This window comes from Apis florea, unplaced genomic scaffold (assembly GCF_048593485.1).
Source record: "Apis florea isolate Af1SG1 unplaced genomic scaffold, ASM4859348v1 contig_1615_pilon, whole genome shotgun sequence".
Lineage (NCBI taxonomy): Eukaryota > Metazoa > Arthropoda > Insecta > Hymenoptera > Apidae > Apis > Apis florea.
The window spans coordinates 2,634,605-2,650,819 of NW_028256416.1; the positions used below are offsets into that span (position 1 = coordinate 2,634,605).

A 16,215-nucleotide genomic window follows, 5' to 3' on the forward strand; every position below is an offset into this window, starting at 1 on the left:
ATAAAACACGTGTATATAATAGAAATCAGGAAAATTACACACAGGATGCTTCTTTTACGATCGTTGCTCGTAATTGCATAGTTGATCTCACGATGATTGCTCGTCGCCGATATGTTATTTCGATCCAGTTAAAATACACTTCTAAGTCCGAACAATATTATCCCGAATTTCACCGCACGTGTATTTGGTTATGTAAAATATTTGCAAACGCGTAATATTCGCGATTCAGAAGAGAGAAAAATCCCTCTCCGTATATCGAATTAACATTGATCTTGAAGATATTTACAGATATTCAGTGAGAACCATTTATCGTCTTTTTCCATCGGCTGACTCGTATCCGGCGGCCAACTCATGTAATCCAGCAAGACAGGAATTACCAACTCGAAACGCCCGCGGCGCCTCTTCACGTGGCTTGTATAACTAATCCTCACGGTCTCTGACCTACCATAAGAAGGTCTTTGCCATGGTCGATTTGAATTAGCGCTTGACTAATAGTCCCAGTTAACCTTGCTATTGTTCCTTCCTATTCGCCGGTGACCCATTCCCTGTCTGCAAAATGAAGCTGTTAACTGGTTTCTAATATATATCGACACTCTGATAAAAGTCGCGTGCCGCATAATAGATCGACAACTATCGATTAACTAAACGTTATATCGTTTCTGACATTTGTGTACGTTCGACGCGCAATATAGATTGCAAATAAGAGCGTCTTTTTTTTTTCTCGGGAAAAATGATCGGACTTTAGAGATATCCGACATCATGATGTTATTAAAATATTTTTAATGCGCAATATTGAAATTTAAATGGAAAATTAGACGGAGTGTGTGGTAATAATAGTCAGTATTATTATTAGATTAGGAATTTTCATGCAAATATGTATTTTATATATTACACGTATTTTGCATTTAAAATCAAGTTATTTTAATCAAAAAAGAACGTCGAGGCAAATATTCTTCTTGAAATAAACATAATTTATTTTAAAACTTGATCAAACTGTATTAGAATTAAGAAAATTTTAATTGCAAAGATAATGATTCTCCTTCAATGGATGAAAAATCATTGGAAGCGCGAAATCCAACTCTTTTGCAATGTTTCTTCATTTATTTCCACACGACTTCTGAATTATAATCGTATAAAGAAAAGGATGATTTTTAATCGTTTATCTTAAATCCTGTTAAACGGTATTAAAATTAGAAAAATTTCAAATCGCTGTAATTTTAAAGATAATCGCTTCCTGTCAACGAGCGAATGATCATTAGAAGCGTCTCATTAGAACTTTCCTCTTTAAACTGGTTTTTGATTCACATCGATGCGACTTCCGAGATATCATCGTGTAAAGAGAATTTTTAATCGTTTACTATTTCTATTCTTATCTTTTACTCGGATCTCTCGCTCGCACTGATCTATCCCAACTTGGACGAATGATAGACCTGAAAAAAACATAGTACATTCCTAGAAGAACGCATTTCCAGGAAAAAAATATATAAATATCACTGAATTCGTTCATAATTTCTACACTGTTGAAAATTTGAATCTTTATATCTCGACAACCGATCGAGATCATAAATAGTATGATTTGCTCTATTTCCTGTGTAAGTATTAACGACAACATTTTTAGTTTCTTTTTACGTTTTTGACGTATATGAAAAAATTGAAGTATCATTTGTGATTTTGCATGAATGTAATAATCTATTATTGTGATATAAAGCATATAAGGACATCATTTATATATTTTGTATATTATATTAATTGAATATTTAAACAAATTGTAGCTAATAATTATTACTGATGCTTAAGAGGTATAATTTTTTACTTCTTTTTAAATACGCGAATAATCAAGATTCAATTGATTATAATTATCTGTAATATCAATTTTTATCTATCTGTACATTTACATCTTAACCGTCACGTCGATGAAAGTTCAATATGGCCGTTTGCACGAATAATGGTCGATCAGATTTATTTTATGGCAATTGTAATTGCTAAGGTAGCCACCTCGTTAAATCACTGATGTAATAGTCTATGACTAACGTAAATCCGTTTTTGCACGTGAACTGCATCCCATTTATATATCGGCGTTGCCCGAATGTTTCGACGGCCTATTGAAATGGGTGTGTACGCTCCCGGTAAAATTTCTCACGTATCGTGTATCACGTACCGTACTCTAACGGTGCAATTACGTCAAAGTGTTTTGTCGTCTCTCGTTTATCATTTAATATCTCACGATATTATTATTTCATAAAAAAAAAAAAAAAAAAAGAGAGAGAAATATGATTGTGCTCTACATATACATATCTTTCTTCGAAGAAATGAAGAAATAATTGAGAAACAAATAATTTTAATAAAGTGAGAATTATTTATAAAATATAGAAATTGAAAATTTGCTTGCCTCAGTTTTTCAAGAGAAAGTTGGTTACCTGAATTGACGAAAGAATTATCAGACACTGTCTAAAATTTGTCAATAGACTTTTTCGACTTTCACCACAATTTCTAACTAAATCTATGATGTAGTTTAGAACCAGTTTCGCAGAAACAACTTTTGAAACCCATCATGATATAACAAAGTGACACATATCAAAATTACTCGTTTCTTAACTCGTTACCCACCAATCTCATTAATTCTTTCCCATTTGTTCTTCAGAGAAGGACGTTTCTACGCGACGAACGCCGAAGCAAAGGTTATTTTTGTAACTTGGATACAGTCAGTTGCGATAAATAAAGTCTACGAAGCCCTAATCCAAGTTTGCTAGCGTGTTTCTTTCGCTTACGTAAGGCGGATCTTGATAGCAACTAGGCATGGTTTTCACCCGGGTGTACCACCGGCAGAAAGTGAGAGCTGAAAAAAGGATCAACAAGGAATTCATCCACTTTTATCCACTTTGATCCCCTCGTATTTTCTTGCTTTCAATTTTTCTCTCTTTCTTCAAAAAAAGAAAAAAGAGAAAATACAACGAGTGTGCAATCGATTGCACGGAAAATTAAAGAGAAGATGAGACAACAACGACGCGTGCAATAAACAACGATGATCGAGAAGGCGTGTATCAATGGCGTGGATCAACTTACGTGTTTAATATTCCGGTTTTCAATTCCGAGCGAACCTAGCCGAAAGCTGGTGCACGCAAATGGAGGAGAATAAAAATAAATGTTACTTAATCCGTGACACCGGATAATCATTGAGATCGTTAATTTTATAGCAATTTCAAAACAGGTTGAACGGTTACAAGGGATTGCGATCACGAAATGACACAACGCGGAGGAAACCGGAGGCTGTGTGCAATTCTCTGTGTGTAATTAGACAACCGTGGATATTTCAATACGAATTACACGGGTGACAGTAGAGCTACGTAATTTCGTCTGGTTGCAAAAATCGTGTATAGGGAATAATGCAAATATATATTTGATAAAATTTCAATCGCGACTTAAATTCTAAATCCAGATAGGTTTAAAAAACAAACAACAAAGACTCTGATAATTTTTCACGAAACTGACGATCTGTTATTAACAAGATTCGCATAGAATTAAATGATCAATGAAGAAACTGAAACTCATGCAGCTCGATTCACGATCGAAGCTTTTAGAATATTTTCATTCTTGTATCTCGATGTATCTCGCAATATCTCGAACGCAATATTTTCCGATCGAAACGGAGGAAGGTGAAGTTGGAGGCACGACTCGAGAGAGGTCAGCAAGCAGGCATAAGCACGTGTGACGTCAACGGGACTTGTCCGATATTGAAATCTCAAACTCGTTTTTCTAGATCGATCGATCCGTGAATGCATTCGTTGCTGCGTGCCCGCACACAGATGCAGGAAACGTTGCACGCGAAATAAGGCGATATATATATATATCCAAATCGTTGCATGCATTACATCGACGCGGAAACGATACGAAAGCAAAAATATAACGGATACGCAAATTAATGTACAATTGATCCCGAAAGAGAGATAATCGGGGCTACATAATAGCCATTGATTTCATATGTGTAACACGTAATATCGGAGGGAGGTTGTTCAAGCCTTAGGAGGAATTCGCTATATCGACAGGCGTGAGTCACGGGAGACCCGGCTATGCGAAGAATTTTGTAATAAGGAACGTGTCCCTATCGCGCAACTGCGGGATAGATTTGCCCTGGACCCCAAACATCGATAGAATATGTATATATTCCGAATCAAATTCTCGTTAAATAAATTAGCTTGTTAAAATGCTACTGGAACTGTATTACGTAAGTAGCAACGAATATCGATGGAATAGTAGAAATATCACTTGCGATCTGCTTTGTGAATTGATTGGAAATTAAGAGAAAAAGAAAAGAAAAAACGATACATTTCTTTGCGAACGATTCGTCGATCGAATGAAGAAATGTTCTCGAGGAGGAACGAAAAAAAAAAAAAGAAAAAAAAGAGAAAAAAGTGGATAGCGGATAGGATTATTTGCATAGGCAGCAAGATGTAGATTGACAGATTTGCGTCGAAGGAATTGCTTGTGAAACGGCGATTTGCGGTGCAAATCGACGAGATCGTGACCGATAATAGGCACACGTTTTCTTCTTAATCGGCCAAGTTAGGTGTTCGATACGTTTACGATATTACGTCACGCTTTCTAAGTTTCGGTTCACTAACTGTCCGATGAACTTTTATCTTTTCTTTTATCGTCGTTTTGAAATAGGCCCGGCACCGTGTAAAATGTTACTAATTGTTATAAGAAACAATGACGGGTTAGAGCCGCCGCCGGTGACTTACGTCTAAAACTTCGTGTCGAAGATAAAATTGTCGTGTCTCGAATGCTGGTGCCGGATCGAGCTGGAACTGGATTTAAATTAAACTGTCTGTAACGCGATTGATACAAATTGTACTTGATAAGAATCGAAGTTTGCTGTACAAGGTGGATTAATGGTAAATGCGTTTTAAGTTGGTCCAGATAATGGAAGCTGATCGATGAATCATCTTGACGTTATGACATATTCGGAGTATCGTGATAATTTCAAGTTTAATTAAGGAAATAACTCGATTAATGTGATTAATAATCGTGAAGAGACATTTGAGATAATTATACCGCTTACTAGTTAAATATATATTCGAAGAATTATTGATATTATGAAATAATTTCGTAAAAAGTTAAAACACCTTATTGAATTAAATAGATAGAATAGAGTAAAATTATTATTTTTCACACATTTGATTATATATTCTTATCGAAAATTTTCACGCGCGTACAAAATTACACGGAAGATCAAAATTGGAAAATTGTTTGAGAATCGAGAAATATATCCCACCCGTTGGAAAAAAAATCGCAAATTTCCCGTCCTCGTTTCACTAATCGCTACTCATTTCTCTGTCCAACCGTGTGTTGCATAATTTCTCCACGATTTTCTATACGCACCTTTGATTTATGCAATTAATTACGAAATTAATTACACCCGCTCGATCCGTTCCAAAGTTCCCTATTCTCTCGAAAGATGGCAGTTTTTCTTCCCTTCTCTTTTTTTCTCTTCTCCTTACCTTCTTACGACACTTCGTCATCCAGATTCCTTTTTTTCCAGTCGTATCCCAAAAAAGAAGAAGAAAAAAAAAAAGAATTAGACGAATCGAAACTCTTGAAAATCTTCTCGATTTAACTCTCTTTCCAATCACTTGCCCAGATTTCTTACTTGCTTCAACTTTTTCCCCTTTTTTTTACCTCTCCTTTCTACCAACGATTCTTCCTCGAAGACGTGTTCCACGAGAAAAGGACGATCGATGAGAAGAAAATTTTTTCAGAATTTCACACAAAAATTTTGTCACAAAAGTTTCGAATATATATATATGTATATATCCAGACCCGGAAAAGGATCCAGAGTGATCTCACGATCGCGCGTTTCTTCGGATCGAAATGGCGCAGAGGTATCCTCGTTAGAGTCGCGGAGCTGGGTCGAAATGCATGCGCACATACATATATGTATCTGCATAAAATGGCCGCGTTCTATTTACTATAAGCCCCGGTACACGTTTCGCGTATGTTATACAACTTCCAATGTACATTATATATTATAATGTGTAACGGTATGTGGCTGTATCGTGGGTAAATAGTATATGGTAGGTGTGGCGATAGCGCACCGAACGGCCATTGGCTTTTCATTGGCGGGGTGTACGCGTGAAATGAAAGTGAATTCCCTATATAAAGGGTGGTTTTCCTCCAATGCGACAGAACCAATTTAATTTACCAGTCAAGACGCACTAGCCAAAGTATTAGCCGGTTACCATGAAGTCTCTGGTACGTTGCACACTTTTGAATTGCGCGTCGATACCCAAAGTTCCTCCCTTCTTTTTTCGTGATCTCGAGAATAGTGATTGAACGCAAGTAGTAATAGTTGACAGTTTTCTGTGAAAATTTGGTGGAAATGGAGATTTCTTTTTTTCCTCATATAACTCCTTCGGGATAGAATTGTTCCAAAAATTGTTTTTTTTTTTTTTCATTGGTTAAGGTATGCTTGATGCTGATCTCCGTGGCGTTGGCCGCTGCGGAGGAAGATAAAAAAACGGTGGAAAAGCGAGGTCTGTACGGTTTGGGCTATGGTGGCGAAGGCCTGTACGGTGGAGAATTGGACCACGGAAAAGTGGCGATCGCCATCCAGGAGAAGCCTGTGGCTGTTCCGGTTCCAGTCCCGAAACCATACCCGGTCCCCGTTGACAGACCGTACCCTGTAAAGGTGAGAAAATTCTTAAAAGATGACTCTTCTTCTTTCTCGCGGTTAATAAATATTACGAATAATATATTTGTCTATTCGATATTAAAATAAACGCTTCCTCCAGATACCAGTCGCAGTCCCTCAACCAGTCCCAGTGCCGGTTCCGGTACCCAAACCGTACCCAGTAATACAAACCAAAACGATCGCGGTTCCCGTCGAAAAACCAGTTCCAGTCACGGTTCCAGTTAAGGTTCCAGTGCCTGTGCCTGCCCCATACCCCGTCAAGGTAAGTCAAAGGGATGGATCCCTGTGATTTCCCTTCAATAATTCAATTAATCGAGAAACGAATCGAACGCGTACATTCGTCGCTCTTCTTATAATCTTCCAGCTTTCTTCTTTCTTTTTTCTTCTTTTCTTTTTTCTTGATGGATGGATTTTAACAGCTTTAAAATTTTACTTTATCAGGTACCAGTCGCTCATCCGTACCCAGTCGAAGTTCCCAAGCCAGTTCCAGTCGTCGTTAAACAACCAGTCCTCGTTAAGGAGCCAACTCCCGTTTTCCTTAAAGGATACGAATTTGGACACTAGATGAATTGATTCCCCCCCTCGATCTGCCATCTGCCCCGTCCTCGCCTAACTCACTCCCACCCCCTCCCCCCCCCCCCGCAGCATCGCAAAAGACATTATGACGAGAGCAGTACCAAAAGACGTTCTCCTTCATGGTAAATACGAATCATGCAATAAACCGATTTTATAAATGTTTTCTAAAGACACGTTCGTTATTTCTTTCTGACCTAACCGTCTTCTTCTATCCCTATCGATCTAAAAAATCGACCATCTGATAAATTTTTAATCGATCCATACTACGAAATATATTTTGCCGCCCGTGTACAATATTACCGTGTGAGTAATATCGAGAAAAATTCATTCGACACTGGTCGAATCGCGTTGCGAAATTTTTCCAATATTCGCTCGAGTGTAGAGGATAGGGAATCGAGTTCGTTCCTTTTTCTCGCCGAAAGAAATATATGCTAATGCTGGTATATTTATACAGCGTGCGTATAAATTTGAATCGGTGTGACAAATATTGCGGAACGGGTCAGAAATATATTCGGAATCTATCGAGATACAAGGATCTCGGACGAGGATCGTGATGTTATTGGTTTCGCTCGATCCCCGTGTCGCATTGCCAACGGGTCAGGAATTTCTTCTCTGTTTTAATTAATCCGCGGATAAAACGTGTTTCGACATTTCCTCGAGCGACAGACGCGTACTTCTGCGACCGCTATCTGATTCACCATTGTGTGGAAACTATCCACGAGCTCCGAGATCGTTCTCAAACCGAGCCTTGACTGAGATTTCGCGCGGTCTGGGAACCTCCCTCGTCATAATTTTCCTCGAGATCTCGCAACATTCTCGCGAAACACAACACGGGTCAACTTTTCTTTTGAATTTTCGTTTGACCAAGGTAATCTCTTCTCAAATTATCAAACAAATTGCGGAAAATTTTCGAAGAATGGAAGGAATGGAAGCGAGAATGCGAATGAATTTTTCATCCGATATGAAAAATTGTTTCTTCTTCCTCGTTTATTCTTCACTACGATTAATTGAGGTTTCAATGTACACTCTCTGTTTTTAATAAGATAAGTTGCGTCCCTTAATTTCGAAGGAATCTAGGGCCGAATTTCATCAAGTGTCTTCATTTTTTTAAACGAAGAATTTTGAATGAAGCGATATTGCTCAATATTTAATTTACGACTTTCTCACACGACTGAAATTTCTTTTTCGCTCGTAAAATTAAATATTGATCTGAAAAACATCGTCAAAGATAGCCATCAATGGTTCTAAATTACTTTCTTTTCGCAATTTTTTTGACGTTTGAGTTTCTTCGTGTTTCTTAAAAAAAAAAAAAAAGAAAAAATCGTAAAGTTGCTTCGTTTGTTCGAATGTAATTGGCTACAATTTTTTTTTTTTTTTTTTTTTTTTTAGAACTAATTTAACGTTTAGTCTAATTTGTGTAAAGTGTAACGATATTACGAATACTTCAAGATTGCAAGGTATGTATAAAACCAATGAATACTTGAGTTCACATCTCACGGTGAAATATCCACGTTCACTTTTGAAGAACGCATGTAAATCATTATTAATTTTTAGAAAGTATGCTTCTCGTGTCATTATCCATTGCGTACATTCCGATCATGTTACGACATATTACGTTAATTAACGCGTGGTTCCTAATTGTCGACCTTGTCGCACGTACACTTATTATTATTTCCCTATGCAAATTCGAAATAATTGAAATTTCAGATTTAATTTCCTCTCTCTTTCTCTCTCTAAATAAATAAATTTCATCTTCATCTCGAAACAGTTAAAAACGAAGATTGACTGTTTGATTGACGAAATCCACAAGAAGACGCGTCTTCTTTCATTGAGACATTAAAGAAAATTTATGAGAAATTTAAAATCGAAGAAACATTCTTAAAAAAGCCACTATTAAGTTCTTTTTATCTTTTCACACGCGTACAACTCGGACAGAAAAAATTGAATTCATTAATTCCATCCAAGTTAATTGCATACACGTTTTTAAAGAGTTAAATACGTATTATGATATAAAAATTAAGAAATTACAAGTTCGACTTCTCAGTGTCTCGTATATTATCGTCTTTTTATTGTGGTATTATCATAATTTTTATCGACGAATTATTCAACGATTCATCGTTATTATATAATTAACCAATATACAATCATTTTTAACAATCGAAAACTTGAATAACATTCTAATTAATAATAACTAATTATGTAAAGCCTATGTTGTTATTCCTATGCGCGTAAGTAAACGCGAAACAAGTTTTCTTTTCGCAGTGTGCGTGTCTTGAACTTTACATTTCTCGTCTATTTAACGCGATTGTGTCGTCCGATTAATTTCGTTCATTTCGAAGTGACAACGCTCACTTTGTACGAAGGATTTTCCAGATAAATGAAAAGCAAATTCCTTTCACAAATATCCGGTACAGTTGTTACACAGTTGTTACGTTTCATTCGACGGAAATTAATGTTCGACTGTGATAATTGATTTTAAGATTTTAAGACATCGATCTCCTTTCTTCCTTTCTTCTCGTTGCAATTTAACACTGGACAATAATTTATGACATTCTACCGTATTATCATAAATTTTATTTCATCCAATCTTTGTATTGTAATAAAAAGTTATCGACACGTTTTTTTTTCAAATTCATTATTTTTTCGTCCAAATTTCTTGCTTGCTTTCCCGTCGATATCATTTAAAAGATCCCTGTCTCATTATGTCGTAACATAAAAATAATAATTTATAGAAATCGATCTCGAAATTCGATATTAATGTATTCAAATCGTAAAATTAGAGGAAATTACGAAAATATACAGATATATTATGAAATAACGTTTCTGCTATATCAATCCATCAATCGTGTGATGGAAAGTTGTTTAAAAATGACAAATAACAGGATAGTAGTAAAAGTAGTCGAGTTCTGTTTGTATATCGCGGATAGATATTCTTAACTTTATTTCAAAAGCCAAAAAGATGATTTGTTTTTTTTTTTTTCGAGAAAGAAAGTTACGAACGATCGAAACTCGATCAAGAAAGAATGACGATATTTCTGAAATTTCACGTTGTCCGGTTGGACAATCGATCGAATTTCCCTCGTAAAAGTGTCGATGTTCGATTGAACGACGCAACGAACTTTCTTTCTCGATAGAAACACAATTCCTTTCATTCTCGATAAAACTGGTCGGTCGGGTGAAATTCGTCGCCGTGCTGTCGCGCAATGAGGGGCCGATCATGCTCATTTTCATGACAATAAACGGTGTCGTAGATCGTTACGATAGGGGGAGCCACCGTAACACGCACGTGAAATTTTTTGGTATGCCTTTGCACGCGCGATCGCGCAACCGTCTCCCCTTTTGCCCGATGTAAATGGAACAAATTGCTATAAAGATTTACATCTCGCGTTTATGTTCTATTCATTATATACGGATGACGGAATTTATTTTTCATTTTATCACTTTCCATCTTTAATTATTGGGGCTGTTTCGAATGATTTTTTTAATTGCACGTTTTATCTGCTTGTTGAAATTTAAAAATTGCAAATAAATCCGAACTCTTTCGCCACTTTCAAATAATTATTTTGAACAGAGAAAGGAAATGCACGCGTTGAAGAAGAAACAATTCGACAGATTCCTTGTAAAATAATTTATGACACTGATTTCACACTCCTCGTCATTGTTAAATGTCAAAATTTTCTAATATTATTAGAATTCCATTATTGGGCCGATTTTACGTTTAACAATAAATCACACGTCAATTAAATACATAAATCAAATCAATCGGTTAACATTGAAATTCGAAAGGGAAATATACCGACTGCATAAAGTCCTTCCCGGAGAATCGTTCTTTTTTTCCTTTCTTTTTTTTCTTTTTTTTTTCCTTTTATTCTCGGTTTACCCGTTGATCCATAAACGCGGGAACAATCGAGAAACCAGTTGTTAGGTTTTAAACAACCCAGCGAAATTCGAACGTGGAATTTTCGACGATTTCGTTTCGTTTCGTACGCATAGCTGTTACGCAATCGTGAGGAACGAGCCCATCTCGAGCGCGTAACAAACGGACCGTGTACGTTGGAAAGAAGGGAAAAAAGGACAAAGCCAGTTTCCGGTGTCGAAATCGGCCGAGAAACCATTTTATGCAACGTGTACAGCGAAGCGGGGGTACACTTTCTTGCGGGATCCCAACTACGGGCTCCGTCGTATCCTCGAAAAATCCAATTTCCATCTTTCGATCCAGTTCCATTCCATTTTACACGATTGCACACAGATCGAGATCCATATATCAACGATCGTCACACCTGCATCCTCGTACACCGGTTTCACCTAAAACGCCCGTCGACTAGGAACACTGGAATGCTCGAAAGTAGAAATACAGTCCAAATTTGGAACAACCTTCCCTTCTCGAAAGCTTTGCACTGGAACGAATGTTTTTTTGCAAATGTGTTGCGCGCACGGCAGAATTTTTTCATTCTTTTCCTTTTTTTTTTTTTTTTTTTTCCAGGTGAAGGTACGAAGACAGAGTCACGTTCACGACTGGTTCGGTAGAAATACAGTCGACTATGACGGTCAATTAACATTGTTGGAGGTGCAACAGTCCTTGTAACACTAAACATATTATCCGCTGTCTAAGGGGTTAGAAAAATCGGTTTATTCCGATCAAGGTAATGAATCATCAGCTGTTTAACAGTACAAAATAACAATCGGCCTAATAAGAACAAGGTGAACGAGAGAGGAGGGACTACGCTGATCAGAATCTCGGCGAACAATCTGGTATGTCGGTATGCGACGTCCCCGGACAAAGAGGGTTCCAAGAGGGTTCCTTCTGCATAAATTCCTTCTACGAACGAACCCTTTCTTTTTCTTTCTTTTTTCTTTTTCTTTTCTCTCTCTCTCTCTCTTTCTTTTAATACTATAACCAGCTCGTCTTTCTATATGTATAACGAGGCAAATGTGCATACAGGATCGTTCGTGTTGTTCGAAATCAACCGTACGAATTTGAAATTCACCGATGGCTTTAATTAATCGTGAAAATCGGGTATCGATCCCGCTTGATGAAACTCGATCACTGTGGAAACTTAGGTTGGGATTGCTTTTTGAAAGCAAAATAAGGAGCTTCCACGCTTAATAAGGAGAATAAGAAGATCTGTTTTGTAACCTAGGAGATTTATACGTTACGTCGATTGATTATTTCGAACGAAAGGGTGTAGTCGGGATGAAAATCCATTCAGCATTACTTCACCCCATAATTATTTCATATATTTGTCTGTAATCGTTCTGAAACGTGGGTTCTTTCTTTTTTGGAGCGATCACGAGCGATGAAATTTATACAAATTTTTTTGACGAGGTGATTTTTTTTTTCGACTCACGCCAGTTGAAGAAGATATCGTAGAAATTCACTAATTGGAAGAAAAAAGAATGGAAAGAAGAGTTTGTTCGCGCAGTGGAAAACACTAGATGAATTCTTGATCCATCTTGGAATTTCCTAATGTAGTCCCGTATAAAATCGTCTCGATGTTTTTTCGTTCGATTGCGCTGCGTCACTTTATTTGCATAATGATTAAATCCTCTAAAATACGAATGACTTGGGATAAAAAGAAAAAAAAAAAAAAACAACGATTCCAATTTCTTGACGAAGTCTGTCCAATTCATTATTGTTATCTTTCGAATATCAAATTCACATTTTCGCGTATCGTAATGTAACAATGTTAATATAACCGATCACCTGATATAGCAGTTTCTCAGATTACTTTTTTTTACAGCTGGCCGCACGAACGAGAGATATCGCATGAACACACAAAAAATTCGGTCACTTTCTGTAATGATCCGGTCACATGTCTGGCGATAGAATTATTTCCAGCCTTTCCAAAGAGAGAGAGAGAGAGAGAGAGAGAGAGAGAGAGAGAGAGAGAAAAGTTACGTTTCGAAGAATCGTAAAACAAATTTTTTAAAAAATTCTTTCAGCATCGTTTAGCATAAACGTTAGTAGCCTTTTAATCTTTCATATTGCATAAACTTATTACTTTAATTAATTATCGAAATAATTATATTTATTATTATAAATAACTTTTAAATTTTAAATAATTTTAATTACAAATACGAATTTCGAATGTTGTTACATTACATATTTAATATAACTTTATATAACTCTATCGTAAATAAGAAAGAATTCTTGAAAATCCTTGAAAAAAGAAATTTAATATCAAAAGCTTTGTAACTGTCGAATACACGGAAAACAGAGAGACTACTATCCTACAAGGGAGACACGATTCATATTAAATCGAAGAAAGTTATTGACGTAAGATATTAACGGGGTGGGGATCTTTCGCAAAAAAAAGAAAAAAAAAAGGAGTGGAAAGAAGCTTTGCCTTGGGTCGCTTTTCGAAGAGCCCTGCGTCGATATCCCCCACGCCCAATTTCTTCTCACCGTTTCAGTGAGGTCCGCCACTGCCCACCACCTCCTCTTCAAGGGTTCGTCGTGGTCGTCACACCGTATAAAAGCAGTGGATCTTCTTGCTATCTCATCAGTCGCAAAACAACGACGAACCAACAACTCCAATAGCGCAGCCAACATGAACGCTAAGGTGAGCAATTCCAGCCGTATGGATCGACATGATCTCCGCGATCTTGACGATCAGTCTTTGCCTGGGCTCAGGACTGATTCCATACAGGTCGAAACTATACCTCGTCGAGACGAATATTATTTCTCAAAATCCTCGATGTACGAGGATCAGAGACTAATCTTTCCGATTCGATATCTGTGTAATTAGAATTGGATCGTTGTTGCAGCTTCTCATCGTGTTCGCCCTCGTGGCGGCAACCTTGGCCGAAGAGCAAGCCGTTGAAACGAAGAAGGACAAACGTGGAATCTATGGAGGATACGGATACGGAGGATATGGATACTCTAGTTACGCGGCACCGATCAGCCAGGCGGTCTCGGTCGTAACCAAGGAAGTGCCAGTCCCTGTACCACATCCTGTCGCTGTACCCGTCGAGAAACACGTCCCTGTCCCGGTTAAGGTAAAGATCGTTTCTTCGTTTCCCTTCCACGCTAAAAAAAAATGGAACGAAACTGAGATACGAGATCTTATCGATCGAGCGCAATCTCTGGCGGATAAAAAAGAATGCACGCGAAATCGAGAGCGACTCGACTCTCTCCATGTTGCACGGAAGCAATATTCCATTTCTTGATTTGAGTATAGCGTCGGACTAATATTGATGCGCGTTCCTATCGGTATCAAGGAGATCAGCTCAGACGAGGACCTCGAGCTCCCAATCACGCTCTGTTTATCCTGGAATATCTGTTCGCATGATCGGCAGTAAACGCCTTCATCATCGGACGTTAATTAACGTTTCAATGTGAACGAGTGGCGCGATTTCGTAAACGCGATTTAGAACGTTACAAATCCCACACGTGCGCGTTTAGATTTCTCTTGGAAAAACTTCGACCAGCTCGATTTTTTTTACCCGATCGTTATGAGATTGCAACACTTCTCGTTCGAAGAAAAGGAAAAAAAAAAAAAAAAAGTATCGTTCCCTCCACTTTTTCTTCCGTCATCGTATTATTAAAATTATCAACCGACACAAATTTCGTTTCAGGTACCGGTCGCCGTCCCGGTCGATCGCCCCGTCGCCGTCCCTGTCCCTAAACCGTACCCGGTCGAAGTGACCAGACACGTTCCAGTCCCAGTTGAGAGGCCAGTTCCGGTCCCAATCAAGGTTCCGGTACCGGCCCCTTACGCCGTCAAAGTGCCCCAACCGTACGCCGTTCCATACGTGAAACAGATACCGGTGCCCGTGGTGCAACCTGCAGTCGTGATCGAGAAGTACAACCACGGCGGTTGGCCAAGCGGCTACTCCTCCTGGTAAACGAAACCGATCTATTTTTCCGGGGGAGCTAGCTTCGGTCGTCGCAACGCTTTTATCGTTGTTCCAAATCCGAGCGACGGTTGGATTTCAGACGTTGGTTGGGCGACGGAGAAAGTTGACGGACTAAGAAGATAAGATCTCCGCCTCGAGATCGAACAACTGAGTCGAAGTCCAGCCATCGAACATCGACTTTCTGATATTTTGCCAAATATATTATGGAACTTTCGATGACGCGAAGATTGGCCCCTTTTGGGACGATGAATGATTGGTTAAATCTCTCTTGGACTATATCCGTGAGAGGAATAAATCGAGCGTTAACGATCCTGCGTTTCAATTAACGTAATTGTTCCATCGCGGTTATTCGTCCTTTTTTTTTTTTTTTCGCTTTCGTATAAGTAATTTCACTCTTGTTTCCCAACATAGAAATAAATATATGTTTTCGTATTAAAGATACATGGTGTTTTCCTTTCTCTTTTTTTTCGATTCCATATCGAAGAAACATGTGTATATATATATATAAAGGATATTGAAATATCGAAATGCAGAAATACTCGAGAAAAATTTGAAAAGAGATTTTGTAATTCCTACCATTTCTTTTGAAACGAAAGATTACGAAACTGGTTCCAATTACCTTGATCGAGCATAAAAATTATCTAATAGAAAAAAGGAACACGTATTGCGCAATATTATATATATAATATTTATTAAAAGAAACTACTTTCACCGATCGGATATAATAAACTTATGTGTGCGATAAGTGTTAATAATATAAAGCAAAATAGGGATTCCTACAATTTTCCACGAAAAAGTTAGACAACGCCGTGAATTCATAGTAATAATCCAAAGTGAACGGTGTAAATACCTCGTGGAAGAAGTGCACGGGCAAGGTGGTACGCTCATTAAATCGGGTAAAGGATGCAGTTTACCGCAAGCGATTAACGAAATTTTGCGTGTAACGCGCACTCCCCGCAAATTGAAGCCGGTATTCCTCGAATAAAGCGATCAAATTATGCAAGCGTGTTATTTTGATCGCGAGAGATCCGATTCCTCGTTATCGTGGAATCGAGAGGATGAAAGAGAAAACGATGCGCGTTCGTTATTAT

General features: G+C 37.8%; 2 protein-coding genes and 1 long non-coding RNA gene across 3 annotated transcripts; 2 read left to right on the forward strand and 1 right to left on the reverse strand.

The window, feature by feature from the left end:
• Nucleotides 1–897: 897 nt before the first annotated feature.
• Nucleotides 898–5,994, reverse strand: LOC147658826 (uncharacterized). The gene is made up of 3 exons (XR_015291337.1): nt 5,648–5,994; nt 5,380–5,527; nt 898–1,430 (listed from the first exon to the last, which is right to left on the reverse strand). It is a non-coding gene; the product is annotated as an uncharacterized LOC147658826 (long non-coding RNA).
• A 187-nt stretch (nt 5,995–6,181) lies between these two features.
• Nucleotides 6,182–7,433, forward strand: LOC100869206 (uncharacterized). The gene is made up of 4 exons (XM_003690233.4): nt 6,182–6,249; nt 6,461–6,685; nt 6,789–6,950; nt 7,130–7,433. Exons 1-4 carry the CDS (start codon nt 6,238–6,240, stop codon nt 7,250–7,252), a joined length of 522 nt encoding a protein of 173 aa, XP_003690281.1. The 5' UTR covers nt 6,182–6,237; the 3' UTR covers nt 7,253–7,433.
• Nucleotides 7,434–11,747: 4,314 nt separating this feature from the next.
• Nucleotides 11,748–15,561, forward strand: LOC105736777 (uncharacterized). The gene is made up of 4 exons (XM_012493092.3): nt 11,748–12,016; nt 13,679–13,827; nt 14,033–14,263; nt 14,843–15,561. The coding sequence occupies exons 2-4, from the start codon at nt 13,816–13,818 to the stop codon at nt 15,110–15,112; spliced, it is 513 nt and encodes a 170-aa protein (XP_012348546.1). The 5' UTR covers nt 11,748–12,016; nt 13,679–13,815; the 3' UTR covers nt 15,113–15,561.
• The last annotated feature ends 654 nt before the right edge of the window (nt 15,562–16,215 follow it).

Coding starts and splice junctions, on each gene's coding strand:
- LOC100869206 (XM_003690233.4), top strand. Junction 6,686..6,788: donor ACAGACCGTACCCTGTAAAG/GTGAGAAAATTC, acceptor CGCTTCCTCCAG/ATACCAGTCGCAGTCCCTCA. Junction 6,951..7,129: donor CTGCCCCATACCCCGTCAAG/GTAAGTCAAAGG, acceptor TTACTTTATCAG/GTACCAGTCGCTCATCCGTA.
- LOC105736777 (XM_012493092.3), top strand. Junction 14,264..14,842: donor ACGTCCCTGTCCCGGTTAAG/GTAAAGATCGTT, acceptor ATTTCGTTTCAG/GTACCGGTCGCCGTCCCGGT.